The following is a 27,335-nucleotide window of genomic DNA, read 5'->3' as shown; positions in this document are numbered from 1 at the left end:
GCGCGTGTGCGCGCACGCCCGCTCAGCCCCGGCTGCGTCGCGGCGCAGGGGGCGCGCACGCTGTGTTTGGATTGCAGGACGGCGGGAGTTTGCGGCGCCTGGCTGTCAGACCGGCGAGCGGAGAGTCAGGCTGGAAACACGGTAAGAGAAGGGTTTCCCCTCCGAGCGCACCCGAGACCTGCTACCTGCTCACCGTCCCCGGTACCCTGCACACGCGTGAGCTCAGGGTTATTTACAGCGCAGCTCTGAAGTGTGTCACCTCGCACTGCCTCGCCTGGCGAGCGACTCCCAAAACCGTTTGATCTGAAGGACCTGAAAGGACACTGCCGGGCCGAGCCGGACCGACAGTGGGGGTGCTGTCTGTGAATCGGCGCGTCTCTCTTGACTGCAGGCTGTCTGAGCCCGGGTCCGCCATGGAGGAGAGGATCGTGTCGCTGTCCCGGGCCGACTCCGTGCAGGAGCTGCGGCGGTGTCTCCGAGCGGCGGGCGAGGGCGAGGTGAGGCCGGTGCGGCGTTGTTCCTCGGGGGTGTGCTGGGCAGCCCTGACCTGGTTTACCCCGCACTGCTCCTGTCGCACACGACCGATGGGCTCATCCCAGCCCGCTCCTATCAGACAGCTGGCTGATCGGCCGCTGGCAGGGAGCCGCCGGGCTGCCCTTACCGGGGTCTCCCAGCGGTCTGCTGCACAAGCTGTACGGGCGGGTTCAAAATCCCTGACTGCAGCTGCTAGCCGTGAACCTGCTTGTCTGGGGGCAAAGACACGACAGTTCTTGAAAAGAAGACAACTTTGTCATCCTTGAGCTGTTTGAGAAATGTCTGCGGTGTCCTGCTGTTTCAGAAACTGTTTTGTAAGGAAATGCAGCGCCTTTGGTGTCCATATGTGTAAGCTTTCAGCCGGTTTAGAAAAAGAAATGCCTTTGATAGGTCCCGTTTGCAACTGTAAACTATATTCACTATGAATACAGTCTGCTGTTGGTTACACCTCAGTGAAGAGATGTTTAGCACGAGGTCATGAAATCTATATGTAATTGTTCTGGGGGTTTCCACCCTTGCTGCTCCTGCCCTACCAGTTCATCCCTCACTGCCTGGGCTTGAACCCGGGTCGCCGGTGTCACGCAGCAGGGAACTTGCCAGCTGAGCTAAAGGAGAACTCCCTCTTATACACGCAGGGGGGCATTCGTTACATATATTAGGCAGTAGACTCATTTACTTTAAGGTTTTGTGTGCACTTTCTTTAAATACTGATACAACATCATAAGAACATTACATCGGCAAGATCTGGAGGCGGAGCTCGTATTTCAGTGATGTAAAAAAAGCTCATTTCCGCATGTGCCTGAGGGACAGGATCTTTTCCAGGACAGTCCCAGTCATGCTTGTATAAAACACGTACCGTACATCCTGCACACTGGAGCCACTCTTTTAGCAGTATAAAGAAAGGCTCAATAGGACTAACCTGATGCTACATGTCCCATTAGTAGAAGAAATGCTGTTGAGATGGGCCTGTGCTAATCGCTGGCTCTTCCCTGTTGTAGCTGGCCGAGCTGATCACGTGCAGCGCGGTGAAGGGGAGGGACGTGGGGCAGCTGATCAGAGCCATTTTCAGAGGTGAGGCTGAAGATATGCGGCTGCCTGTCGATGTGCAGCAGTACCGCAGCAGCAGGCGTGATGCGGCTTTTCCTGTCCCAGGCTCCCCCACCACGGACAGCGAGGGCGTGAGTCACAGGCTGCTGGTGTACAAGCACTGCATCCAGCTGTGCGAGTCCGGAGACCTGCAGCTGGAGGTGGTGTCTGACATCGTCGGGCTCCTCATGCTGGAGGTACAGGATGCTCCCCACCTTCTGCAGCTCTCCCAGTGCCCACCCTGTGGAGGAGAGCTGCCAGCTGGCCTGGGGCTCAGGAGCCTGCTCACTGTCCCTCAAGCAAGCAGGATTGCCATGCAGAAGCAGCACAGTGCAGCAGTCCTCCTGTATGACAGTACAGTATGACCGGTAGATTAAACCAGACACCCATGGCACCTGGAGTAAAGAATTTCCTCCTATTGCCAGCGCTCAGAGCACCTGTTGGTATTTTTCAGTAATTATTTTGGGTGTTGCTTCATTACTCTCTCTCTGTCTGAAGTGGATCAGACCCAGACTCTGGCTCTGCTGAGTGCTCTCTCTCTGTCTCCAGTGGATCAGACCCAGACTCTGGCTCTGCTGAGTGCTCTCTCTCTGTCTCCAGTGGATCAGACCCAGACTCTGGCTCTGCTGAGTGCTCTCTCTCTGTCTCCCAGACCCACCAGCTGCCTGGGCCCTGCCTGGCTGAGCTGGCCACCCTCTATGTGGAAGCCATCAAGAGCGGTGGCATCAGCAATGGGAAGTCCCTGGAGCTGCTCCCCACTATTCTCACAGCACTGGCAGCCACGGAGACTCTCACGTACGGCAAGGGTAGGAATCTGCAGTGTGACTTCTGGTGCATGTCCTCTGTTCTCCAAGAGATCTTAAAAATCTTGTTTTTTGCCTTTGTCACCCTCCTCTCAGGAAAAGTATTACTTATGCTTCTCCTTTGTGTTTTTACCTGGCATCAGTTTTGTTAGGCATTGTGTGCCAGAGTCCGTGAGAGTGACTTCATACTGACCAGCTTTACTGCTGGTGTCCCATACACCTGAAGAAGGCTCCACGGCTGTAACGTTGTGTTTTCTTTCTTCTCTTTTCAGCATGGAATAAACCTATTACTTGTTCCTTTGCAGCCTACGCATGCTGACACAGCTACCCACCTGAACTACTTTTAATAATTGATGTACTTGATGTAGAAGTATACAGTATTCCTCTCATAGTTCACTCAGTTCAAAACTAATGGTATAGTTATCATATTTCCTTTTATTTTCATATCTCACTTGTTCAAGTGATCAAGAGCCGCAGTGGTTTTAGATCTTCCATTTCCAGTCCTGAGGTTTAGGAGTGCGCTGTGCACTCTGTTGCAGGAATGTGCGATTGAACTGGCTTGTCCTGTAATGGTATTTTGCCCCCATTCCTAGGTGAGCTAAGTGGAGAAGAGTACAAGAAACAGCTGATAAACAGTCTTTGTTCCAGCAGGTTAGTGTATTTTCTCAACATCCGTCTAGCTTCAGCCCTGGTGAGCGTTGTGGCATTTTCCAAATGTCAGCATATAAAACTGCAGGCATGAATCTTAATTATAATTGCCCAGTTTCAGAGTTCAGGTTACTGCTTGTAGCATGTTATTTTTCAATATATTGCCTCATATGTTAGTATGCTACCTTACATCTGATTATTTCTTTACTAACAGGTGGGATCCTCAGAGTGTGATCCACCTTACTTCGATGTTCAGGTACATGTTACAGACTTACAGTTCCTCACTTCACTTGTCTCATTGTGTTCCTGTGCTGTTTCATGCAGCATGAGTGAGTGAACTTCTTGAGGCTGCTCCTCCGTGCGTGTCCCCCCGGCCTGCTGTGGAGCCGGGCTGCTGCCTGTCACCCAGCTGGGCTGCACGTCAGTCAGTCGCCTCCTGTAGGCGACGTGCTTTGGGATCCTTTGGGTTGAAAAGCACCGTGTTGCAAGCAAATCATTTATTACTGTCGTTCTGTTGGCTGTCTCTCAGCCTCTGTGATGGCGATGTGGTTCTCTCCTCAGTCTGCTGTGTGTGTCCTCAGGGATGTGCCATTGTCAGTGGAGGAGCTGCAGTTTGTGGTGGAGAAGGTCCTGAGGATGTTTTCCAAGTTGGATCTGCAGGAGATCCCTCCTTCGGTTTACCAGCTCCTGCTGCTCACTGCCAAGGTCAGGGGTCAGGGGTTAGGGGTCAGGGTGGGCGCGTGCACACATGCTTACAGACATGAAGCAAACTGCATCTGCATTCGAGTGCCGCTGCAGCAAGGGAAACGGGGGACTTCTTCGATTTGTTACCCTGTGGGGACTTCAGGCTTATTCCCGCTGTTGAGCCACAACTGCAGAACCCTCACACTTTGCATGTGAGCCCAAAAACATACAGGAGTGAATCACGTTTCTAACAGCCTCTTCGTCCTGTGGTCTTTATAAGCACAAGCTTTATAGACACAAGCACAAGCATCAACACCTCCAGTTCATGTGTCCCTGGCCAAGCTACCAGGTACTGCTGGTGTCTGCTGTTTGGCTGTTGATTTTGTCAGGCCCCTGGATTCCCATCCCAGCCCTTTTAAATTGTAAGTGTGTAGCTGGTGACAAATGTCTTCTTGTCTGTCTTTCCTATTAGGGCTGTAAGAAGCTTGTTCTAGAAGGAGTCATTAATTACTTTAATGAACAGGATCGGCAGCAGAAAGAGGGACAGAAGGACAGCGAGTGAGTATTTTAAAAAAAATGCATTTTGTTAAAACTGGAATCTTGGAATGGTTTAAAAGCCTGATAATTAGTATGGTTGGATAGAAAGGAATTTGCTTTGGTCTGTTTTAAAGATAAAAGATGTTATGCCTTCCTGTATTGATTCAGAAGATGTATCTGTGTCATGCTAGTAGGTTTGCCATATTTGCTCCAGGATGGCACAACAATTATCACGGAATTGGATCCTAGGCCAAAGTGCCAGGATTTGTGCTGCGGGTCCGGGGTGGGGCTGAGAGCCGAGCGGGTGTGTTCGTGTCGTGACCGGGGCTCCCCTGCTGTGTCCTGCAGAAGTGTGGGCGTGGATGTGGCACCTGTGCCCCAGGACCAGCTGCGGCACGTGGAGGGGACGGTCATCCTGCACGTGGTCTTTGCTGTCCGGCTGGACCACGACTTGGGCAGGGAGCTCCTCAAAGGCCTCAAGGTGTGTTTCACTCCAGGTGGTGCGATCACGATCAGCGTTTGACCACCAGCAGGCCCCGCAGTTGGGAGGCTGGGGCGGTTATCTGGGTTCCATGGGAGCTGATGGGTAAATTTAAAAAGGAGTCTGGTAAACTCTGCGGTTTTTCCACAGCCGATATGCCAAAACTACAGGATAAATCAAGTGAGAGGTTAGTGATGAACTATTTGCCTGGTTGTAATGTCGGATCGGTTCTTAAGTGATTGTTTTTGGACCTCAGTTGGTGTTAAAGGAAATAATCTGCAGCTCTGCTGTGTTGCAATGTGAAGGGCTGATAGAGTCTGGGTAAAGCGAGACTTGATAACAGAACAGGCACCACGCTAGCACTGGAGTACCTGCCTGCTTGACTTTGTCCATTTACACACGCCCAGATGCTGCTGCTACTGCAGAGAACTACTTTTACCATTCTGGGGCCGAGTGTGTGTTGGTTCGCTAGACAATCCATGTGTTTTGGAGTCACATTCTTGTTATGGCTGGAATCTTATTTTGGGTCAGAAACCTGTGGGTGGGTTTTGCAGACTAGTATGACCTGAATCTCTGTGATGTCCCTGGCAGGCGGGCCAGCAGGGGGAGGTGGGACAGGCGCTGTGTCCGTTCAGCGTTGCCCTGCTGCTGTCTGTGGCCAGGATCCAGCGTTACGAGGAACAGGTCAGGACTGCCTCTTCTCCAGCCCAGGGAAACTTCACTCTTGTCCTGTAGACTTAGTCTCTTCTAGATTCCATTCTCCAGTAATGTGAATTGACTGTTGGCTTTATTGGTGAAGGATTAACGTGCTCTAACATGAATACATGAGTATTCAGTCTTAGAAATTATGGAAACAGGACAAGCTTACATGCTTATAACAAAGAAAATCTCATCTTGTGTAAAAATTAAAAGCACCGTAATTCAGTTATGTGTTAATAAGCTCGTCAGGCACTGGCAACACCCGTGTAGGGGAGTTTACCGCCAATTCCCCTGCCTGGCACCTCTACTGCCAAGTGCAGCAGGTTTGCTTCCAGTCATTCGTCTGGCACTGGCTGAAGCATTGAAGTTGCTCTGTAATCTGTAACGCGGTGCTGTTCGTTAGGTAAGGAACTTATTTCCGAACTCTTGTGTGATGTTTCAAGGGCACGCGTATATAGATGTACATGTTCTGATGAAGAGGTTTTTATCTTGCCCGTCAGTGTAGAATTAACATCTTCTCGTTCCTTTACGTGCCACAGTATACCTTTGAATGTCACTCGTGGGGGGGTGTGCTACTGTACCTGTCCCTCCCTAAACCTCACTCCTGCTCGTCGTGCGCTGGAGCACCCAGCTGCAGCTCAGTCTCTCATGGGCTCCCTGTGTGACACAGGCCTTCGAGCTGCTCAAGGCTGCCATAGTGAAGAGCTTCCGGGACTCTCAGGTGCAGCAGGGCTCCCGGTTTGCACAGGACCTGCTGCCCCCGCGCTGCTGCGTCTCCCAGATGCTCCTGGATACTGTCAGGAACAGGTCAGAGGGCGCAGCGTTCACATGGTAGACGCTGATTCGTTTGTTTTCTAGTTTAGACATTGAAATTCAGTGAGGTTTCACCTTTAATCTTCTACACTGCATTACACTAGAGGCACATGTTGATGATTTTAATGCTGTTCATTGATTAGGGTGTTTTTCAGATTGCTTCTAGTTTCAGATTTCAGTTTTATTGGATCAGCTCTGTTTTAGGGTCTTTTCAAGGGGAATGGTTAACATTCAGTTCATGTGCCACTAGAGGTCAGTAACTCCAGTCCTTGCTGTTTTACCCCAACAGTCTGTGTGGTGCTGTGTTCTGGGGGTTAAACTCAGGACTTTGTGAAAGATGCACTCTGTGAGAGAATGGGTTTGTTTTTAACCTTCGGGATGTGACAGTTTTGATCTCATGGCCCACAAAAGGCACACGATGAGCTGAGCTGGTGCCTCTTGCTGTTGCAGTGTGTTCGGCTGGGACCATGTCACACAGGGGCTGGTGCAGCTGGGCTTCATTCTGATGGACTCATTCGGCCTCAAGCCTGGGCCAGGGGGGAAGTTGGCCGAGTGGCAGCATGCCCTCCCCAAGACCCCCCCTCAGCAGGCCAGCCAGCTGGGGGGGCAGATCCTCCTGGAGAGCTTCAAGGTAACTGGAGAGTGAGCTGCCACTTTCCAGCAACCCACCCTGCCTGTGAAGATGAATTACAGCACAGTTCATTTCATTAAATCATCAGTTCTAATCAGTTATGTTTTAAAATTAGCTTTATTGAGGTTTTACACACAAAAGGTATGATAACTGATGCCAAGGAAGATTCATTAATTTTTTTTCTAAAGGTGACTTGGTCAATAGCAACACCTGAGTATCAAAAAATAATTGAAGGGTATCAAAAGAGGAGGAAGAATGCTGTGTTTTGCGATTTGCTTTCAGATGCATGAGCCCATCAGAAGTGAGATTCTGGAGCAGGTCCTGAACAGGGTGATCACAAAGACAGCCTCATCTGTTGCTCATTTTATAGGTACAGAACACCGCTTGATGCCAATATGGTACGGTCACCACATTAACTGAACATTGTGAAGCTCCAACTGCATTACTCTGCAGAAAGCACAAATCATTTCATAGGATTTTTGTTTTTCTGTTTAAACAATCACATTTTTGTCTCTTAAACTTCCTTACGTGCCTTTTACAAGTTTCTCAAGAGAAATGCTTTTTGTATTGCAGATTTGTTTTCGGACATCGTGGTCTCTGCACCTATGATTCTCCTCGAGTCTTCCTCCAAAGTTATGGAAACCTTTGATCACCTGTCCTTCCTGCCTCTCAGCACAGTGCAGGGGCTGCTCAGAGCCGTGCAGGTACAGCGTGTGCTTGTCTCTTGTGCAGTGTGCCCTCGGGATAAAGCAGACAACGCTGATGAACAACTGCAGTTGTAGTCTTGAGAAAAGTGCTTCACCCCAATTTTGTTCCAGTAAAATGTTCAGCTGTTTAAACGGGTTCAAATGTAAAAGCATCAGCCAAATAAATTAGTTACAAGCATTATTAACTATTTACAGTAATGCTTTTTCTTCTGCTAAATAGTGTAAGCCAGCAAGAGTGTCACTGCTGTGAAGCAGGCATGCAAATGAAATATATCCAGAAAATTCAAGTGGTTGGTTTTTCTGGATATATTTTGTTCAGAAAAACCAACCACTTGCAAAACATCATTTATTCATTTCAATACAGATAGAGCTTCAAGTCCAGGAGGAGCAAGTTCATAATAGTTTCAGCTTGACAGCCTTAGGATAGTCACAGGCAGTATTACTACACTTAATAAAGAAGCGTGTGTTTCTTTTGGAACGTAAAAACCGGTGATTTCTTTTTTCTGTGTGTAAATCCTTTAGTTGAAGATGTGTGATCTGTATCCAGAGTGAGATGTTCAATATTGCTGTTTCCCCTCAGCCCTTACTGAAGGTCAGCATGACCATGAGAGATTCGCTCATTTTAGTGCTCCGGAAGGCTATGTTTTCCAGGTATTTCCTTTTGAACAACACTTCTATTTACATTCACTTCTCTGTATTTTATCTCTTTAGCAACCTGAAATTGAATAATTAAAAAAAAAGTTTTTTTTAACTCTGACTTGATTTGTTTCCATACCTGTGCTCTGTATCCCTACACACCTAACCCTTTTCAGGCCTTTCAGGACCAAAGGAAGCAGACAAAGCTGTGCGGGAGCCCATTACGAGATGTGAATTGTTGCTCTCTGTCTCTCTGCAGCCAGCTGGAAGCTCGCAAGTCTGCTGTGGCTGGTTTCCTCCTGTTGCTGAAGAACTTCAAGGTGCTGGGCAGCCTGGCGTCCAGCCAGGCCAGTCAGACGATATCAGCCAGCCAGGTGACACACCGAGCAGCGGGCTGTTAGCCACTCGTGGCTTGAGGTTTCCAGTGCTCGAACTGGGCATCGCCACAGTCCCGTGCAGAGCGTGACTTATATATACAGCACGCCAGCCTGCCAGGTGTTGTCTCCACAAGGTTTGAGGTAACGTGTTTCCGTCCCTCTGTGCAGGTCCAGGTGGATGTTCATTCGCGGTACAACGCGGCCGCCAACGAGGCCTTCTGCCTGGAGATCCTGGGCAGCCTGCGGCGCTGCCTGAGCCACCAGGCCGACGTGCGGCTCCTGCTCTACGAGGTGGGCGCTCCCGGTGCCCGACGACGGGAGGCCAGTCAGAGGAAAGCTCTGAAGGGCAGCTCTGGCAAGGGCGTGTGCTCCTGCCAGTATTCACCAGGACAGGCTGCATCTGAAACACCTCCTGCTCCTTCTTTTAGGGACATTCCATAGCTTTAAACTGGTCTTTGGATGATTCAGTTTCCCAGTTCAAAGCACTGGAAATTTGCTGATTAATAAACAAGAAAAAACCTTTTTTTTTAATGAACATATGAGCTTCTGTGTGTTTTTCTTGATCAGTCCCTTAAGCGCAGTTTACTGGTGAAGATGTCGATTCTATTTAACTTGTTTCAGTTCTGCCGTTAACTAGACTTTAAATTTTTTTAAATGAGATATTCGAATAATGTTCTTTTCAGCAGAGTGGAGATGTGTTTATGTGATTAGGGCTAATTATGATAGTGCCCTGTACCCTAAAAAAAATGTTTTGCTAAATTCTGATTTAGTGAAGACTGCTTATTGCCTTTGAATGGGAGGTGTACTGCTGTCTTAATAGATATCAAAACATGCAACAGTACCTATCAAAGAAATAGAAAAGATAAGAGGTGTGGGGAGAGGAGCAATTCTGACTTGTATAGACAAGATTCACTGTTAGTGAATGCTGACACTCTTTCACTTGCTTTGTTTTATAGATTTAGATTGGGTTTAGGCTTTAATGTCTCTGCTCTGTGGCGTGCTGCTTCAGGAGACGCTGCTTGCTCATGGAGTAAAGTTGTCCTCTCACCTTGTTTGTTTTTATTTTCCTGTCTTGATGTCAGGGGTTCCACGGTGTGTTGCGTAGGAACTCTCAGCTGGCCAGCTCTGTCTTGCAGACTCTTCTCTCACAGGTTAGTGACACGAGCAGCATCCCAGAGGGCTTGTCCTTTCATCGTGCTGCTCTTTGTTGTCGTTAACACTGCTGGCTTTATCTTTGAACACAGAGCAACTCATCAGTAAATGTTGGTCGTTTTTCTTTGTGAAATAAAATGAAGCGAGTTTGTTTAACTCTCCATGAGCTTGTACAGCTGCATTAAAACTGTACACCTGAACCTGGCTGTATGATGGTGAATTCCAGTGTATAGGGCATTATCTCTGATTCTCAGAGCTGGTCCACAGCTAGTCACATCTGTGACAGTGGAACAGAACTGAATCCAAGATGCCTGTACCAGCAGTTAGGTCTGTGCTTTTAGCTGAGCCGTCTGCGTGTTTGTGTGACTCCTGCACTTCGTGTCTGAGCAGCTGAAGCGGTATTACGAGCCTGAACAGGATCTGCTGCCCCCACTGAAGCTGGAAGGATGCATCACTGCCCAGGGAGACCAGATCTTCCTGCAGGAGCCGCTGGTACAGGACACTCACTTTCCCCTGAGTGCCGCGTACTTCTGCACGTCTGTGAACAGCTGACACTGCTGCCCTCTTCCCATAGTGCAGTGGAGGAGGCCTCTGTACATTTAGGCTCATGTGCCTCAGGCTGTGCACAGAATCTGCACAGAGCGGACCTGCCTGCTTCTCCTGCAACACAAAGCTGGATGAGATACAGACCTTCAGTCCATCTGTCTCAATACCAAATTGTTACACAATAAATTGTTGCTTTTACAGTAGTGAATAACATAAAGAATCACTGTTTACAGCATGTTTTTTTTTAAATGGCATCCTATTTGAAATCAAAAACATGGATAACTAAATTCTGTGAAATTTAAGTAATTATAGCCATCCATTTGGTGTTTTGTAGTCGAGGCCAAAGTGAAGCCAGACAAGGACTTTCCCCCCCTCTGCTGACCATATTCTTGTGTTATATCTTAAAATGAACAAAATAAAATGCAAAACAATTTTCAAACTCCTGAAGGAGATATAAGTGCTGTTTGAATATTGGAATAATAACGATGCCGCTGTTGATGCAGTCTGCTCAGGAGTGATGGGAATGCTCTCGATCTCTTCCCCCCAACCTCAGGCCCACCTGCTCAGCTGCACTGTGCACTGCCTCCAGTGGTACCAGGACCTCCAGCACCACAGGCAGCCCGCCGTGGAGGAGGAGGATGAAGATGAGGAAGAAGGGGGATTGAAGGAGGATCTGGAGGCAGTTCTGGAGTCCATCACCCGTCTCATGATCAAGAGCGAGCTGGAAGATTTCGAACTGGTCAGCATGCTCCTTAAATGTTCAAAATATTAAGCATCAAATGAAACCTCAGTCATACCTGCGATACATTTATAAATAAGCATATTAGGAAAATGAGGATTTTTACAGCAGATGCACTGACATGTTATTGACCTGTCATGGCAAAGCTAAATTTACAGTGTTATGCTGCTTAACATTTGTCAGTGTTGATCAACAGAGTGTCAGCTGCGCAGGTCACAGGCTAGTTGTGTGTGCAGCCAACTCTGGAAACAGTACAAGTGATACATCTGCAAACCATGCTTTGCAGGTGCTTTGTGGGGTTCATTTCCCATTCGTCTTGTAGGGTCTGGTCAAGTGTGTGCTTGTTTAACTAGTCTTTTGATTCTGCAAAGATGGAGCTGGAAGCTGTGTCGATCTGAGTGAGCTGTTGTGACTGCTGATCTCTGAAACCATTGACAAGACTGTGTTTGGCTGTAACAGATTTCTAGGTTTACCAAAAATAAAATCACCTGATCGTTTTTTTTTTTCATATGCTGGTTTCTCTGTGTAGTAGAATTGCTCAGCGTGTGTTCGCTTGTCTTTTAGGATAAGTCCGCAGATTTTTCCCTTTCCTCAAGTGTGGGTGTGAAGAATAACATCTATGCTGTTCTGGTGATGGGAGCCTATGAGGTTCTCATGGAGTATAACTTCATGTCGGCCAACTACAGGTGATGTGATTAAAAAGATTCTGTAAATGAAGTGCTGTATCTTTTCCACGGATTCTGTCTGATGCATACAGCATGTGTGAAGAATCGCGAGGACTGTTAGTGTTTGTAACGCTGGATCATTCTTGCTTTGGACTCATTTTATAGGTGCCCACTGGGATTTTAAGCTGTAATTAGTCATCACCCACCTTCTTTCATATTTCTAAGGTGGCAGCGTTTTAGTAGTTATAGAGGTTGAAGTTGAAGGGTTTGCTTCTGAAGGGGCTGAAAGAGCGAGGGGGCAGACAGAGCAGCTGTGGGTGACGGCTCTTTCTGGTGTCCTGTGCAGTAAGAGCCGCTTCGAGGACGTTCTTGAGCTCTTTAACCGCTACCACAAGCTGTCGGAGATCCTGAGGGAGAAATCCGGGAAGGGCAAGTCTCCTTCCAGCAAAACCGCGCGCAGCCTGCTGTCGATCGGCTTTGTGTCAACGCTCCTGACTGCTCTCTTCAGGTGAGCACTCCCGGGCTCTTGGCCAGGGGTTCATCGGGACCGTCTGTGCTTCTGTGCTGGTCCTGGTCAGGCGACTGCAGCTTAACGGTGTATGGTAACTCAGGTTAGATTGATCCTGTGAGGGAAATTGTAGTGCAACAGCAGCTTAGCATAGTCAACACAGCACAGTGTAACAAAATGATACAATAATACAACAATACAATACATACACTAGTAAAAAGTAAAAAATGGATTATACAGAGTTGCTCACAGTACAAAATATACAAAAACAGATCCGAAAGTACAGTAGACATAAAGGTGTAAATAAATATATTGCACAAAAAACATTTGTAAACAGGAACAAAAATGGATGTAAGCAGAGAGTTTTATGTTTAGTTCAAAAACAGGTCAATGTTGCCCCTGCCCAGACACACAGTGGATGATTTGTACAGTCTTATGGCAGAAGGCTCCCTGTCACACTGTGGCTCGATCAGCCTGTAGCTGAACGTGCTCTTCATTCTCGCAAGCATGTCATAGAGGGGATGGGAGACGTTGTCCATGATGGCCTCTAGTTTGGACACCATGAGGTATAAAAATGCTTGAGGTATAAAAATGTACAGAAATTGGAACAGATTTGACTTAGATGATTAACTTTACTATGGTCCTTCATAAAAACAAATATACTTTTTTATTTTCTGTGGTTTACATTTCATTCTCACCACAATACCTAGAACTAACTAGTAAATTTGCAGGAGTGTTAGAGGGTTCGGTTGATGACCTTACAGTGCACCAGGACAGTGGCCTGGCTGTGTCTTATTCGAATATTGTTACTGGGCTTTTCCCTTGGGGGTGTTCAAGGTGTTGAGGCATCAGATTCATGGTGACCAATTGAGAGAGGTTCATCTGTCTCAGAACGGGCCCTCTCATACCACATCTTTCTGTTGAAGCAACGTTAGGCCTGTGTTGTGATATTGTGTTCTGCATAAATTTACAAACTACTGCATATTGGGGATAATACAGAATGCCTTTTGGTGAGTTCTTGGGTTTTTGGAGGTTAGACCAGCTCTTCAGCCCGTGTCCTGCTGTGTTGTGTGGTCTCTGGAGAAGAGAGTGACCGCTGCTGTGTTTATCGTGGGCAGGGACAGCACGCAGAGCCGCGAGGAGAGCCTGGCTGTGCTGCGATCCAGCACGGAGTTCCTGCGCTATTCTGTCAGTGTGGCCCTCCAGAAGATCCAGCAGCTGGAAGAGACCGGACAGATGGACGGGCCTGAGGGGCAGAACGCAGACAGGATCTTCCGCTATCTCTGCGACATCACCAGGTCAGCCTGCTTGTGGGCCATTTCTGAGAATGGCTCTTAAGTTCATCGTCATGGGCAGACAATCGGAGTGCTTTCAAGTCCCATCATCTTCAAACCCAGTTTAGTGATCCAAGCAAATAAATATCTATTAGTTACAAGTAGCACTTCAAGGAGTCCTGGCACAGGGTAACGAATCCACAGTTAACACCATTCAGACGTACTGTATATGACAGCAAAACCTAATATTTAAAGGGGCAATGTGATTTGTTGGTCAACGGGCGGTGTGTTGTTTTCTGGGGATTCCTCGGGCCGTGCCTTTGAACACCCAGGAGTCCAGAGTTGTAGTTTAGACCCATTGTTCAAGAAGATGATAGAGTAAATGAAAAAATAACCTTTATTGATGCCCTGTTTCTGATGACTGCTTTCATGGCTGGTGCACGTTGTTGTCTCTCCTGCTGTCATGTGGGGTGTTGCTGGGCCAGTTTCCTGTATCGTTGGTTCCCACATCTGTTCCGTTGCAGCTAATGGGCCCTGTCCCTGGAGCACAGTGCCCGTGCTTGTACAGGCAGAATAGACCGGGCATCTCCCCAGCCTTGGAAACGCACCGTTATCACTGCAGATTTTCACTTCCAAAGCTGACCTCTTTTCTTGTCATGCTTTACACCCTAATCTTCAGTATCAAATATTCTTCACACCCCTTTTCGAGGTGTAAGCGTGCTTCAGGGCTGAGTCGTGTCCGTGAGGCTGCTTTCTGTCTGATGAGGTGTGTAGAGGAGTGTCTCCACAGTAGTTGTAAGTGACATCAGACACATGGCAGCTTCCTTGATCCACCCCTGGAAAATCCTTGGCAGTGTGTTAATAATGAAAATAACACATTTTTTAAGTAGCTACAGGAATGCTTGCTAACCTTGTTTTCCCCAGTCCTCATGTTGTGTTGAGATGAGAAGTGAGCTTTCCGCTGGGTTGACAGCAGCCCCTGACTCTGCTCTCTTGGCCCAGGGTCCTGCTGTGGAGGTACACGTCTATCCCATCTGCAGTGGAGGACTCTGGGAAGAAAGAGAAGGGAAAGACGATTTCCATGCTGTGTCTGGAAGGGCTGCTGAAGATCTTCAACACAGTCCAGCACCACTACCACAGCAGAGTCTCGCAGTTCCTGTGTGCAGCAGGTGAGAGCCCGTAGGAGGAACTGGTGTATTCAGTGTCTTGTCGTTTCCCCTCACAGAAAGTGTTCTTGCCTGTCTCTTAGTTCTCTCTTTTCTTGTACATCAAAACTTTCATAAGGTTTTATCTTACTTATTTCTGGAGTGCATCTGAGTATGAGTCTGACCTCCTGTTCTCTGTGGATTGAATTTAACTGCTTCCCCCTGCACCTCCAGGGTGTCTCTAGGACATGTGGTGTGTGTTGTGTTCCTCTGCAGTCTGCTAGAGCGGATCTTGCAGTTAATGCCTATGCAAAGGAGAGAAAGTTTGCTGTGTCACGTGCGTTTCTTGAATTGTAGATGTCTCAGAGGAGGTGGACAGTAAGACGGAGAACGCCAGTGTGACAGAGAAAACAGCCTTCTACATCCGCCAGTTTCAGGTACGCAGCCGCGGCTGAGCAAATTCAGAGCAAATTTATACTCCATTGCTTCTGTTCGCATGTCTATGATCTAACTTCTAGATTTGAAAGTAGTGGAAGATTGACATATGCATTAATATGTTTTATGCAAGTTATTTAAAACAGAGGTAAAATGGTATCATACACAGAAACCTTTTCTATGAAGTCTTTTTTTGTTTTGTTTTCATCACATTAAATCAATTCAAGTCCTGCAGCATTGTCATCATTCTGTTCAGAGTCAGTTCATCGTCACAACCAAACCTCTTAAGGTTTTTTGCATGCTTTCACTCAAGACCATACCTGGGCAGCAGCTCTGACAGATTGATCTTGCAATGGCATTATACAATCAAAGAGTAGATTAAGAAAGGGAATGAAGCCACTTACAGCAGCTGACCTGGGTTGTGAAAAGGAGTGTGAGGAGACTGATGCCCTCCTGTGTTTGCTGCTCTTCAGAGGTCCCTCGTGACCCAGCTGAGCGGCGGCGAGGACGATTTCAACAGCAGGGAGGCCCAGCTCCTCGTGAACATCCTGTCGGTGCTGTCCAGGCAGCTGGAGCCATCCTCCCCACAGGTGCAGCACAGGGTCGGCCGGCCGGACACGCCCGACTCCCCTCGTCACATTCCGACATTTTCACACCTCTCCCACAGCCGCCGCGGTGCCGGGCTGGCATTACCTGCTGTCTTCTTTCTGTTGTTTTTACAAAACGCTCATTCTGCGTGTACAGTTCTTTTTTTTTTTTGTTAAATCAGCTCCTTCGCGAATGTGATTGAGTAGAAAGAGCAGGTATTTTCAGTTCTAGAGAATGATTTAGCTGTCTGGTTTGTTGAAATTGGTAAGGAGAATTTGTTTAGAGAATGTGTAGTTCCTTATGCCCCAGATCCTAATCTGTTTATAAATACTTGCGCCTTGACTACCGATGTCGCAGGATCTCTCTTCCCAGGTCAGGGTTGTAATTCTCTGGAAAAGCTTCCTTGTTTCCCGGAAGGGAGAACCGCTTTCCTTTCTATGGGGGTCCTCTAGTTGAACTTCACTGTATGCCAGTAAACTCGAAGGGGGAGTCCTGGATTTCCCAGATTCGCTCTCCCACGTTTCCTTCACGTTTTTGGAAACAAGTGCCTATTTATGGTGTTTATTGGAAAATACAAGACTCAACGTGTTTTGTTAGTAAATTCAATATTCACACTGAATCCTTGTCAAAATATCAAAATACACAAAAAACACAGCGCTGCTTATATGGGAAATGTGTCTCTAATCTCATTTTTGTTTTTCTTTCCTGTCCAGTTTATTGAGGTGGTTTCCTGGACAGTTAAAATATGCAAGGAGAGCAGCTTAGGTAGGTTATTTGTACAGTAACATTTTTCCTGAATGAAGTTGCCTGTTGGTTCTATCATATATGTTACCCTTTCATAGCAGGTGAGATGGCGGAATGTGCTTTTCCACACCGTCCATCTCCTCAAGCAGAGCCTGAACCTGCCTGAGCAGCAAGAACATCGCCGTCACCCGGCCCTTCATTTGTGTAGTTGAACAGTTAATAACCTTAAAATGTTTTTTTTTAAAAAGAATTAACGTTGTTTAACCAAGCAGCTTTGCCCACACAGGAACAACCTGAAGAATAGAACAGAAACAGGCTGCTGGAGCTCACATTGCCGTCTTTGCTGTGCTTTCTTTCCCCAGAGGACATCCAGCTGTGTAAAGGACTGCTGTCCATGCTGTTCAGTCTGTATGTTCTCCACAAGAGCCCAGTGAGCCTGCTGAAGGGGCTGTGTCAGGACATCCACAGCCACCTCGGGGACATCGACCAGGTGGCCTCCTCCTCTGGTCACTAAGAAATGGGGCTGGCGGTTTTTCATGTGTTACTACGAAAACCACTAGATCTCTGCCATCACACTGGATAGCACAGTGGTTAATAGTGTACCTGACTTGTAATGTGCCCCGTCTTGTTGCCCATCGACTACAGTGACGCACAGAAAAGAAGGCAAATTCTTTGTGCCAGCACACTAGCAGTTTTATTTTTTGTTCTGTTAAAGTGCTTCTCTTTGATTCTTTGCTACGCTTCTCAAGTATAATGCAAAATATCTCTAGCTAGTATGTGTCTGAAAGAAATCAAAACTGGTGACTTGCTTGCAGATGTCTGCTGCGATTATTTTATTTAATGGAAATAATACAACAGGAAGAGTATGTAAATACGTTTTGGCATCTTCAATTGCCTGCTTATGTAAGCAGTGATTGTTGTCATGCAGTGCCTATTTCAGCTTTAACAGCAGGTAAAGAAAACAGAAGTAAACTGGTGGATCTAATAATAAATCCCCCGTGAGTTCTTCTAAAGAAATGATTGAACATCTGTGATGATGGTTTTTGTCCTTTCCTCCTTCATTCAGGACATTGAAGTGGAGAAGCAATCTCACTTTGCCATCATCAATGCCAAGACCGCAGCGCCTACTGCCACTGTGGGTATAAATCCCTTTAGTCACCAGCAGGCTCTGCGGCTATGCGTTTGTGAAGAGGATTAAATCTGTGGTATAGAATTAACTGTGCTATCTGGGTTTCTCTGTCCAGCTCATGGTCTTGTCCCAGGTCGGGAGGATCCTGGATGAAGTGGACTGGCTGATCTCCAAAAAGAAGGGTCAGCTCAATTCGGAAAGGCTGCCTACAGGTACTGAAACAGCTCCCGAAGCTCAGCACCCAGTGCTGCTGCCCCAGGTTCTGGTGTTCTGCTGTGCACTAGCTGGCAGGGCAGAAGACCTACAACATTCTCACCCAGACCAGGTAGTTACCGTAACAGAGAGAGGGATAAGAGGTTTTCCAAGTGTAGTGGTCTGGAGCAGAATGATATCCCAAAACAAACACTTAAGGTTTAGTTATACTGTACATTATTTATGAAGAACATTGAACAAAACTCTTTGAGTAATCTTCTAAGATGACATTGACAGGGCAGCTAATGTGAGCTCCCTGCAGACTGCACGCTGCTGTGTTTGACCACGTATGCCCTGTGCCTTTACCTTGCACAGGAACGCTCGGCAGCATTTCGAGCAATCTCCGACACTAGTCTCCAGACATCGCTGGCCGTCCCCACACCTGATTGCTGTTCTAAACTACTGTAGGAAAATAAAGAAGACGTGATAAAAAATATCGGTTCACACTTCAGGTTGTGTAAAACAAAGCGTTTTATAGAGGTTTGAAAAACCAACCTGTTGAATAGAGGTTATGTAATGAGCATCAGTTATAGTTTAAAGGGAAGGATGTAGTTAAATAAAAATTAAATATAAATAAAACAAATCTTACATGAGAGCAGCCAAATGCTGCAATGGATCCAGGAGCCTTCTCTTGTTTTGTGATCTTGAGTATACTCTTGAGAGTTCTCACGGGCATCAGTTTCTTTGCCGACTGTTGGTGTGAGTGATGAATGAGGCCCTGCAGCAGGCAGGCAGGGGAGGCGTGGGGACCAGTCGGCCTGTCTGTGCTTGTAACCTGCTCGCTGTCCCGCTAGGCGAGGCCTCCCAGGGGCCGCAGCAGGACCCGGTGGAGAAGGCCATCACCCTGCAGCTGGGCACCCTGCTGACCGCCCTGCACGAGCTGGTCCAGACTGCCCTGCCGCCTGGGGCCAGCGTGGACACCCTGCTGAGGGAGCTGGCCAGCACCTACACCATCCTCACCGCCTTGTGCAAATACGTGAGCAAGTGCACCCTGCAAACCGCCCGCTAGCCTCCTTATCAGCACCTTTTCAATTACTGCCCATTTTAAATTCCTGCAAGCAGGAATACAGCTTGTGTAGCACCATGTATCTTGTTAATGCAAAGGCTTAAAAAAGCTATGACATGCACCGACAACATCAATTTCTTAGTGTTTAACTGCAGTAAATTTATTTTACTTCTCTTTCTCCAGATAAAGTTGTAATAATTTTCCAAACTCTTTAAGAGAAAAAAACATTCACCTCAGTCTTGTCTAGACTCGGATTGTTTCATTAAATTAAAATGCTCAATCCACTGCAGTGATTTAAAACTTTCCATTCTCCTCTAAAGCAGAGTTTGAACAGCGCTGATTTCCTCTTGTCTTTGCACAGTACATACAGCTGTGTTCGACCCAGTGTGGCTGCCTCCCCACCAGGTTCGAGAAGCTGGTGAGCGTCTTCATGAAAACTGGACTCTGCATATGCTGTGTTCATGTAGTAAACACATGAATAATGACCAGTTTCTAACTTCTCCACAGCGTCATATAAACGTTACTGCATAACACATTATAACACAAAACTTTTGTGAATGAAATGACTTAAGTCCTATATATAGAGAGTCTTATATACTGTATATACAGTAGAGTTATACATATAGAGAGAGGTAGTTTTTCAGGTGAAGTGCACAATAATTGTGATGGTACATTAAGTCCAATGTTCAAAAAGAGCTGCCTTTCAAAGGACGTGTCTTCTTCAGAATGTGCCTCTTTTCCATATGATGTTTATCTGTATTTGTATTTCCTTTAAACCTGAATTTGGGTTGTAATAATGAATTTTATGAGGCATACCACACAGTGTGTACTGACTGCATCTGTGGTGCATTTTTGCAGCTTTGTAGTGATCTGTTCTAAGTCTGACTTCTAAACTTAACGTTTTATTTTCTGATTTGTATATAAAAATTGCGTATGTTGATAAAAATCTAGGACTGTAGTCTGTTGCTTAAAGCTCCTTTTCCTTTGGTACAGGTGAAGCTGTCCGGATCCCACTTGACGCCGCAGTGCTACACTTTCATCACCTACGTGCAGGTAACAGCCAGAATCTCTCCCAGCTGTCAGAGGGGGGCTGGGCTGCTGTACTACAGGCAGGCTTCAGGGCGCTATAACCTACACCGCTGAAGAGCACATCTGGACCTGTCACAAACAGATTTCTTGCTAATCAACTGAATTCCCTCCTCTTTAATTTACAGTACAGTCTCGATCCCATGCTGCTTTGTCCCTCAGTGCGTCACGTACTGCCATTGACGTACAGTAGCTTTGGTTGCTCGTTTGCGCTCGTGATTTATTTTTGTACTGTACAAACAGTGATGGAGTTTTATTTTACTATTGTATTTTCCCTTAATGGGTCTGCACCAGGACTAGACAGATCTGAAAGGATCAGTCACAGCGAAGGGGTGCAGGCTCACTAGCTTACGTAGAACAACAAGAGGAGGCAACAGCTGCTGCTGTCATGTTACTAAGACGCTGGGGAGACCCTGCCTCAAGGAAGAGAAGCACATCTGGGAAACAGATTCCAATCACTCATTTTTTTAAATAGTAACTAACAATAGTTCTATAATTTTAGTATTTCAGTAGATCAATAAACCAGATTTCATACTTATACTTCCGTTAATCTGTGATTTGTCTACTCAGTTTCCGCATTATCTGACATTTTCGATTATCCGACAAATATCGGGCCCGTTTAGGTCGGATAATCGGGACTCTACTGTAATTCTTCTTCTGCCCTTACTCTTTAATCGGTGTACTTGTCAGGTTGAAGTCCTGCACTGGAATATAGCAAGTGCAGGGTCTGTGTGCAGTTGAGATACCCGCAGTGTCTTTGTCACTGTTGTGGCAGTGTGACACAGCACTGGCATGCGTTTCTCACCAAGTGCACCTGGACCTTCCTGTGACTTAAACAGGAGAAAAAAGAATAATTGACAAAGAGATCCCATTCGGCAGATATCAACATGTGCAAAGGTCTGCCTCACATTCTTGATTACTCATTCCTGTATTTAGTATTTATGGGTGGATTTTGTGTAATTTCTTACCCTTTGATGCATGTTGAGCATCCAAGTCCAGGATGTACTGTATGCTCAGTAAACTGCACTGAAAAGTAAGAACTGTGTTTGTATCGATTCCCGAGGTCATTAAGCTGCAGGTCGATTTCATTATTTTTTCTCTGTCTGCCAGAGTGAGGAGCTGAGTGCTGGGGGAGCGGACAGGAAGAAAAAGAAGAAAGAAGAGGCCACTGCTGTCTCGGTACCGTGCAGACTGGGGGGTTTCTGCTGCGCCTCTGAGGCTGCAGTTTTTAGCTGCTTTCACACAGGATGTTTCAGACCGGCGACCTTCCAGTTTAGTTTTGCCTGTGTTTTGGGTATTGTGTAAAGATCAAAAGGGAACAGTTTATTTTTATTGTTGTTGTCGTCTCCTAAGTTTTGCAGCACCCTAATTAACCAAGCAGTGGTCCTGTGTGTTTTAGGCCAAAGTGCTGCGGGAGACGAAAGCTATTCCCAACCTGGTCTTCAGTATTGAGCAGTATGAGAAGTTCCTCATTCTTCTCTCCAAGAAATCAAAGGTAATGTTTGCTTTCTCGGTTTTGCCAGAAGTTCATGCTTCAGATTGTTTAGGTTCAGTAGTGCAGAGTGGTGCTAGAATACCACTGTAAATTAATAGGTAATGTGTCATCTCTTGTTTTCTTAATCTTAAGTGATAACGTATAAAGCTGCAGTGGGAGTCTAGGGAGCTCCTGAGTGGCCTGATCAGACCTGAGGCCAGAGGCTGGTTCAGTTTGGGCTGTATTGGAGTATTAGAGGCAGATCTAATCTGGGTATAGATATGTGATCTCTGATTCCTTTGTTGGTGACTATTCCTTTCCTGCACAGGAAAATGAATTATAGTTAGATAAGGAGAAGCCGGGCCTACTTAATTCCGGACCAGAACTGTCCAGCGTGTTTTTTTCTGTGACGAAGTCTTGTGTTTTATTAACTTGGCTACTTTGTCCCGTTTCTGCCAAAATGACTACTAGCAGCCATGTGTGAGCCTGTGTGCTGCCCCCCGCAGGTCAATCTGATGCAGTACATGAAGCTCAGCACCTCCCGTGACTTCCGCATCAACGCGGCCACGCTGGACGCAGCGCTGCAGGAGCAGGAGGAGCAGGAGAGCCCCAGCCAGCAGGTGAGAGAGGGAGCAATCCCTAACTTTGCTACCTTTGCTATTTTCTGCATTCTGGGGGAGTGCAGTCTTAAATTCAGCCCCCTCCCATTGTGCCAGCATGAAGTGGGGTGCTATGAATTTGGGTAGTCAAGAAAAAATGTGTACCTCCCGTCCATTGAAACAATTTGAGACAAGTTAGCATTTCAGTAATGATCAAGAAGGCTCAGCTGCATAATGCTTAATAAATAGTATTTATTAAACAATATTTACATGAGTGCTGCTTTTATTCTCAGGCTGATGCTCCTGAAGAGCCTCCTGAGAACCAGGAACCCAAGAAGAAGAAGAGGAGGAAGCAGTGAACATGCAATGAGTCTAGGTGATGGACTGGGGGCTCAGCCATGAGCTCTTCCAGCTGCAGAACCGAGAAGTATCTTCAGAACAACTGCAGCTGGGTCCTGCACAGCAGCAATCATGTCATCTATATTATATAAATGTTAAAGTTATTTACATAAACTCCCAGCTTTCTTACATGTAGTATGTAAATACTGTAGAGAAAAGTCTACACACACTTCTATATCATCTTGGCTCACTGTTATATTGTTGCTTGTGTTTGAACGTTTATTAGACCATCAGATATTTTGGTCTCCTGCAGTGAAGAGTAGCTGGTCAAGGCCCGAGCTCTTCACCCTTGATCCCCTCAGTTTTACTCAAGGACTTCACAGTTCCTCTGTGCCTGAATACCACATGAGTGTGCATCAGGATCTTAGTGGACTTTGTTCACTAGTGGGCAGTTGTGTAGGACTGCAGCTCTCCTGCACTGGTGTCCTTCCATAGCAGGCTTGGCTATTTCCTGCCCAGTTTCCATTCCCAGGATCTTAGACGCAGAAAAAGGGCTGCAGTTGGACAAGTTCAGGTCCAGAGCAGTCATGATTTCGCTAGTCACTTCCCTTTGGTCAGGGAGCCTTTCGTCATCTCAATAATTTGGTAAATATCCAGGGCCTCACCTACAAAGAAGAGGAAAAAATACAACTATTTTCCAAACAGATCATTTGAGGTCAAGTTTTAAGCTACTAATTTTTCAGTGTTGTTTGAATACACTTGTTAGCTTTAATTTCTGTATAAAGACTAAATCAAATATTCTTATACTTTTCCTTTATTGTTCTGGTGTTTTTGTTTCACAGTATTAATTAAAGCTATTTACAAACTATAGCTGCTGCAATTGCCATAGACAAGTAACTGACATTACACTCGAGACGCTGCTTAATTATTGATTCATTATCACACGCACTGCACAGCCTTACCCGGAGTGATGCCATATCGACTCTCCATGCCTGTGGGGTTGGAGGGGGTGGTGCAGTCCATCGTGACCTCCTTACGCAGGCACTTGTCAATGTCCACTGCACTGAAGAACGCCACAGACTGGGGCAAGTCCTGCATCCCCAGTTTATAGGCGAACATGCAGCTAGGGGACAAAGCAAGGCTGCAGTCAGGACGCCAGACGGGTGGGCACGTGCCAGCCTCCTTTGCAATTACACGGCCGAGGGAAATGCACAGAGACCCACTGAGAATAAACACCCCATGGTTTCCCATGCATGCAGTTTCCCCCATACTACTTATGCACCAGCAGTACGATCTGTTTTCCTGCTTGAAAAAGTTAGTCAACAGGAGGCTCATGCGAATCGGTGTACTGACCGTGTGAGCAGGTTGGTGATTTGCAACGCCAGTGCAGCGCGGTAGCGGTCCTCGCTGCGCACCAGGTAGCGCACCTCGTCGTGAATGCTGATGCAGAACCGCCCATCGATGTCGTACTCCTCCAGCAGCCACCTCATCGACACCAGCATCAGGTGCAGATAGTCCACCGCTGAGCTCTGCACCACCCAGTTCACTCGACTGGTGATGAACTGGAACCGCAACACAGTCTCTCCGTATCTCTGTACTAGATGGTATACTGTACTTCGCAAAACCTAAAGCCCTTTTGATTCTTTTATGCTAAAGGAATACAGAAGAACTTAAAAACAACTAAACTAAGAAAGCAGACTAGAAGGAACAAGAAAATGGTAATGCTAATTGGTAATAAAATGATAACACAACCACATTGTTTTAAAAGCTAAAGTCATTAGCCTGTAACCATGGCCATTAAACAGATGCAAACGGAATTACAAAGTCACAGAGCATACACACTAAAAGGCACTTCTGCCTTCCTTCTGAGAAGGTGTTTCCAGGCCTTATCCCAGAGAACCCTAATCCAGTAGATCTCCTGCATCACACCCACCTGCTACAAAATCAATCACTTCCTAAAGACTGGGGATACTTGAAATTGAATACTTGTCACTTAAGTAAAAAAAAAATCTGCCAGAAATAAGCTCAATACAGGAAGTTTAATCCTCAAGGGATGAAGCCGTATGTTTCATATTATTTTTAAACGAGGAAATCACCATGGCTTGATTACAATGTAAGTGTTCCAAGTCTTTGACGTACTGCTGATTTAATAGTTACCTATACACTCTGCTGGGCTGGGCCTTTCCAGGAACAGAGCTGGAGCCTATGAGCCTGTGAGCTGGAACGTGGAGAAATCTGGCCCTGGCTGACCTAAGAGCTAAGAGCATGCTGAAGCTCCCAGTGGGCAGCACTGCAGTATACGCAGGTGCAAGCCATTAGGCGTCCCGTAATTAATCTCATCAGTGCTGTCTTCTATTGGCAGCCAATGTCCAGTTGGCAACACGGGAGTCTGTGGGACATTGGGATCTTTGTTTATAATACAAAGTAAACTTATGACTTTAAGCCATATAACTAACCTTGCTCCCACTCTATCAAGTGGAAAGTAACAAAAGCAAGATCTTCCCTGAAGTTGGGAAGGGATAACGAAATAGTAAATCTCACCCAACTGTTTTAAATCATAATCATTGCCAACTTTTGCTACAGGTGTTTACTGCATATGTAATGCTTGCGCATGCGCACACACACACACACACACACACACACACACACACACACACACACACACACACACACACACACACACCGTTTGTTGCACTCGTGCTATACTGGACCTGCTTCAAACCCTCCCAGCAAACAGCTACACATCAATTATCAAAAGACCCCCTGGGCTGCCCCTACTGCAGCTCCTGAGATCTTGCCTTCAACCTCATCTCCCTGCTTGTATCTCTTAACGTTCCCTTTTCTCAGGGTGGATCTGCTCTCTTTGCTTCTATCTCCGGCACCCAACTTCTTTGGCGTCCAGCCCTGGGTGCCTCCCTCTCTGCCCCTGCTGCTCCTGATGCCATATCTTCAGCCCAGGGTCTGACTGGCACCCTACAGCTGTTAATATCTGCCATCTCTTTTGAAAGGAACGTCCACATTCCCATACTGCTGCTGCTCATTCATTCTGTTTCTATTTCTGGATGGGTGGTTTTGGGGTGCACATGTTTCTCTTTGGGGTTTTGAGCCTCCTTGTCCTATGGGCAGGAAGGTATCCCTTAACCAAGAGGATGAATCCAAAATGTATTTTACTTAAATATGCAACACACATTTGTAAAGCGCTGGATTCTCGGATGTCATTATTCCTTTGTGACGTGTATTTAGGCACACGGAGATGACTTGTCTTTCAACATCAGGAAGCAGAGGAATGCAAAGCCATGCGTTGTTCTTGGTAGCCAGTTTAACCCTTGTCCAACACACGAGACACGCAGTGTCCAGCTTGCCCCCCGCCCCTTCCTCACCTCGTCCTTCACTGCACTGGGCTCCAGGGCCCTGCTGATGCGGCATCCCAGGACCGGTGTGCAGGGCTCGGGCGAGTGGGCGATGCTCTCCAGCTTGTTGAACATCTCTGATTCGGTGCCGCCCGCCCAGAGCCGCTGAGCGGCCACCTCCCACCTGCGCCCCGCGGAGCTGCCGAGGGGAACACGGCGCCACACATTTCAGATGGGCCAGTAAAAACAGGAAAAAATCCAAAAAACTATAGTCCTAACTAGAGATGACAACAAGGGGACCCGGTACAACTATTTCAAATCCTCAAAGGCACTGACAAAGTCAATCCAGCAAATTTCTTCAGTGTGAAAAGTGAAACCATGAAATAGAGGACACAAGTGGAGACTACATGGAAGAGCATTATGAATCAAGAACAGGAGGCACTTTTGTACTCAATAAGTTGTGGGGTGTGGAGCAAGCTGCCGAGCCAGCTGGATGAGATCTTCCGATCAATTAACTGTTAACGACTGAACTGGGCAGATGGGCTGTGGCCTCCTCTCAAGTGCTAACAAATATAAGAACGTTTATGGGGAAATAACATTTTCGTTCCATGCACAACATGCACATGCTCTACACGGGGGATCAATGTGGAACAGCTGTACCCGGCCCGGCTCTGCGCTGCACTCTCTCACCTCTGGCTGGCCAGCCGCTGGATCCTGCGAAGCTCCTGCAGGGATATGGTGCCATCCTCATCTCTGTCCACAGTGAGGCCCAGCTTCCTGACCAGCCACTCCCCCTCCTCGGACAGTCTGTACCTGCAGTCCAGAGCACAGACCTCCGGGTAGTGTGTTAGGATGCCGGGGAATGCCCATTCCAGCCACTGCTGCCATTAACACCCCATGCAGGAGGAGGGGAATCTGGGATCAGCTATGGCCATAACGAGCGACTAAAAGTCCTGAAAGTACTTTTATGTGGGGAATTCAAGAAAAAAACTGAAAACAAATTTAGAAAAAACTGTAATGATTTGTCTTACAACACAACACCTCTTTAAGAAATACCACAGCTGAAACAATAACAGCCTTTTCCAAGGCTGAGCCCACAAAGCTGGCGCAGGTCAGAGAGTTATCAACTGTTATCCTCCTGTAGTCTGCCCGGAGTATCCACCCTGGTGTGCTCACAACTGACCCCGCAGCACAAAAAACACTACAAGCTCCCACACAAAAACACTTTGTGAAAGTGGCATTAGCGAGCTGGTACGGCCCCTCTGTACAGTGAAAATCGCCACCGAATAGGAGAAACGGCGCACCTGCGGACTCCCTTGGTGACGGCGTACATCTGCCGGGCCTTGGCAGCAGCGTCCGCCTGACTGAGCCGGTGGTTGAACTGCATGAGCAGGCGCTCGGCGAAGGGCTGCCCCGCGCCATAGATGCGGCCGTAACTGATGACCTTGGCGTGCTCTCGGCTGATGCCCACAGCTGCTGCAGTGCGGCTGTGCAAGTCGGTACCCTGGCTCTTCTTGCCTTGTAGAGTCATCCATCCAAACGCCGTGCACCCTGCCAGAACAATATCCATGCAGAGCTCACGGCTGTCAGCAGTGGCCTGTGATCCGCAGGTCTGCTGCTGCCCGCTTACGCACAACCTGAGCAACTCTGAGCAATTCTACAGCCCCT

At 47.1% G+C, this 27,335-nt stretch overlaps 2 protein-coding genes across 9 annotated transcripts in view; one reads left to right on the top strand and one right to left on the bottom strand.

The window, feature by feature from the left end:
* The first annotated feature begins 19 nt into the window (after positions 1-19).
* Positions 20-23,129, top strand: fanci (FA complementation group I). Of its 2 annotated transcripts, XM_088641464.1 has the most exons (38): positions 20-141; positions 392-497; positions 1,533-1,605; positions 1,687-1,817; positions 2,273-2,426; positions 3,017-3,074; positions 3,286-3,327; positions 3,653-3,776; positions 4,228-4,313; positions 4,641-4,773; positions 5,365-5,457; positions 6,143-6,279; positions 6,736-6,916; positions 7,199-7,286; positions 7,490-7,620; positions 8,204-8,274; positions 8,519-8,633; positions 8,805-8,927; positions 9,719-9,787; positions 10,179-10,280; positions 10,888-11,073; positions 11,638-11,759; positions 12,085-12,246; positions 13,365-13,544; positions 14,523-14,689; positions 15,023-15,102; positions 15,574-15,690; positions 16,402-16,453; positions 16,795-16,922; positions 17,499-17,567; positions 17,677-17,773; positions 18,608-18,789; positions 19,181-19,237; positions 19,813-19,872; positions 21,016-21,084; positions 21,305-21,400; positions 21,886-21,999; positions 22,272-23,129. In XM_088641464.1, the coding sequence occupies exons 2-38, from the start codon at positions 414-416 to the stop codon at positions 22,335-22,337; spliced, it is 3,999 nt and encodes a 1,332-aa protein (XP_088497590.1). In that variant the 5' UTR covers positions 20-141; positions 392-413; the 3' UTR covers positions 22,338-23,129. The 2 variants fall into 2 exon arrangements, with proteins under 2 accessions (XP_088497590.1, XP_088497591.1); XM_088641465.1 differs by lacking the exon at positions 5,365-5,457.
* Positions 22,211-27,335, bottom strand: part of polg (polymerase (DNA directed), gamma) — a 19,971-nt gene continuing 14,846 nt past the window's right edge. For 4 of the 7 annotated variants that reach the window (XM_088641467.1, XM_088641466.1, XM_088641468.1 and 1 more), the window contains exons 18-23: positions 26,972-27,218; positions 26,358-26,480; positions 25,698-25,866; positions 23,671-23,879; positions 23,280-23,440; positions 22,211-22,982 (exon numbers count right to left, since the gene is read on the bottom strand). In XM_088641467.1, coding sequence (XP_088497593.1) covers positions 22,918-22,982; positions 23,280-23,440; positions 23,671-23,879; positions 25,698-25,866; positions 26,358-26,480; positions 26,972-27,218 — 974 coding nt within the window. In that variant the 3' untranslated portion in view covers positions 22,211-22,917. The other 3 variants (XM_088641469.1, XM_088641472.1, XM_088641471.1) reach the window with 3 other exon arrangements.

The sequence above is a fragment of the Lepisosteus platostomus genome, chromosome 7, assembly GCF_059453375.1.
Source record: "Lepisosteus platostomus isolate fLepPlt1 chromosome 7, fLepPlt1.hap1, whole genome shotgun sequence".
NCBI lineage: Eukaryota > Metazoa > Chordata > Actinopteri > Semionotiformes > Lepisosteidae > Lepisosteus > Lepisosteus platostomus.
Note: the sequence above shows the minus strand (reverse complement) of the source record. Positions and strands in the feature narration are given on the sequence as shown.

Coding starts and splice junctions, on each gene's coding strand:
- fanci (XM_088641464.1), top strand. CDS start 414: ATGGAGGAGAGGATCGTGTCGCTGTCCCGGGCCGACTCCGTGCAGGAG. Junction 7,287..7,489: donor ATCTGTTGCTCATTTTATAG/GTACAGAACACC, acceptor TTTGTATTGCAG/ATTTGTTTTCGGACATCGTG. Junction 12,247..13,364: donor CTCCTGACTGCTCTCTTCAG/GTGAGCACTCCC, acceptor TATCGTGGGCAG/GGACAGCACGCAGAGCCGCG.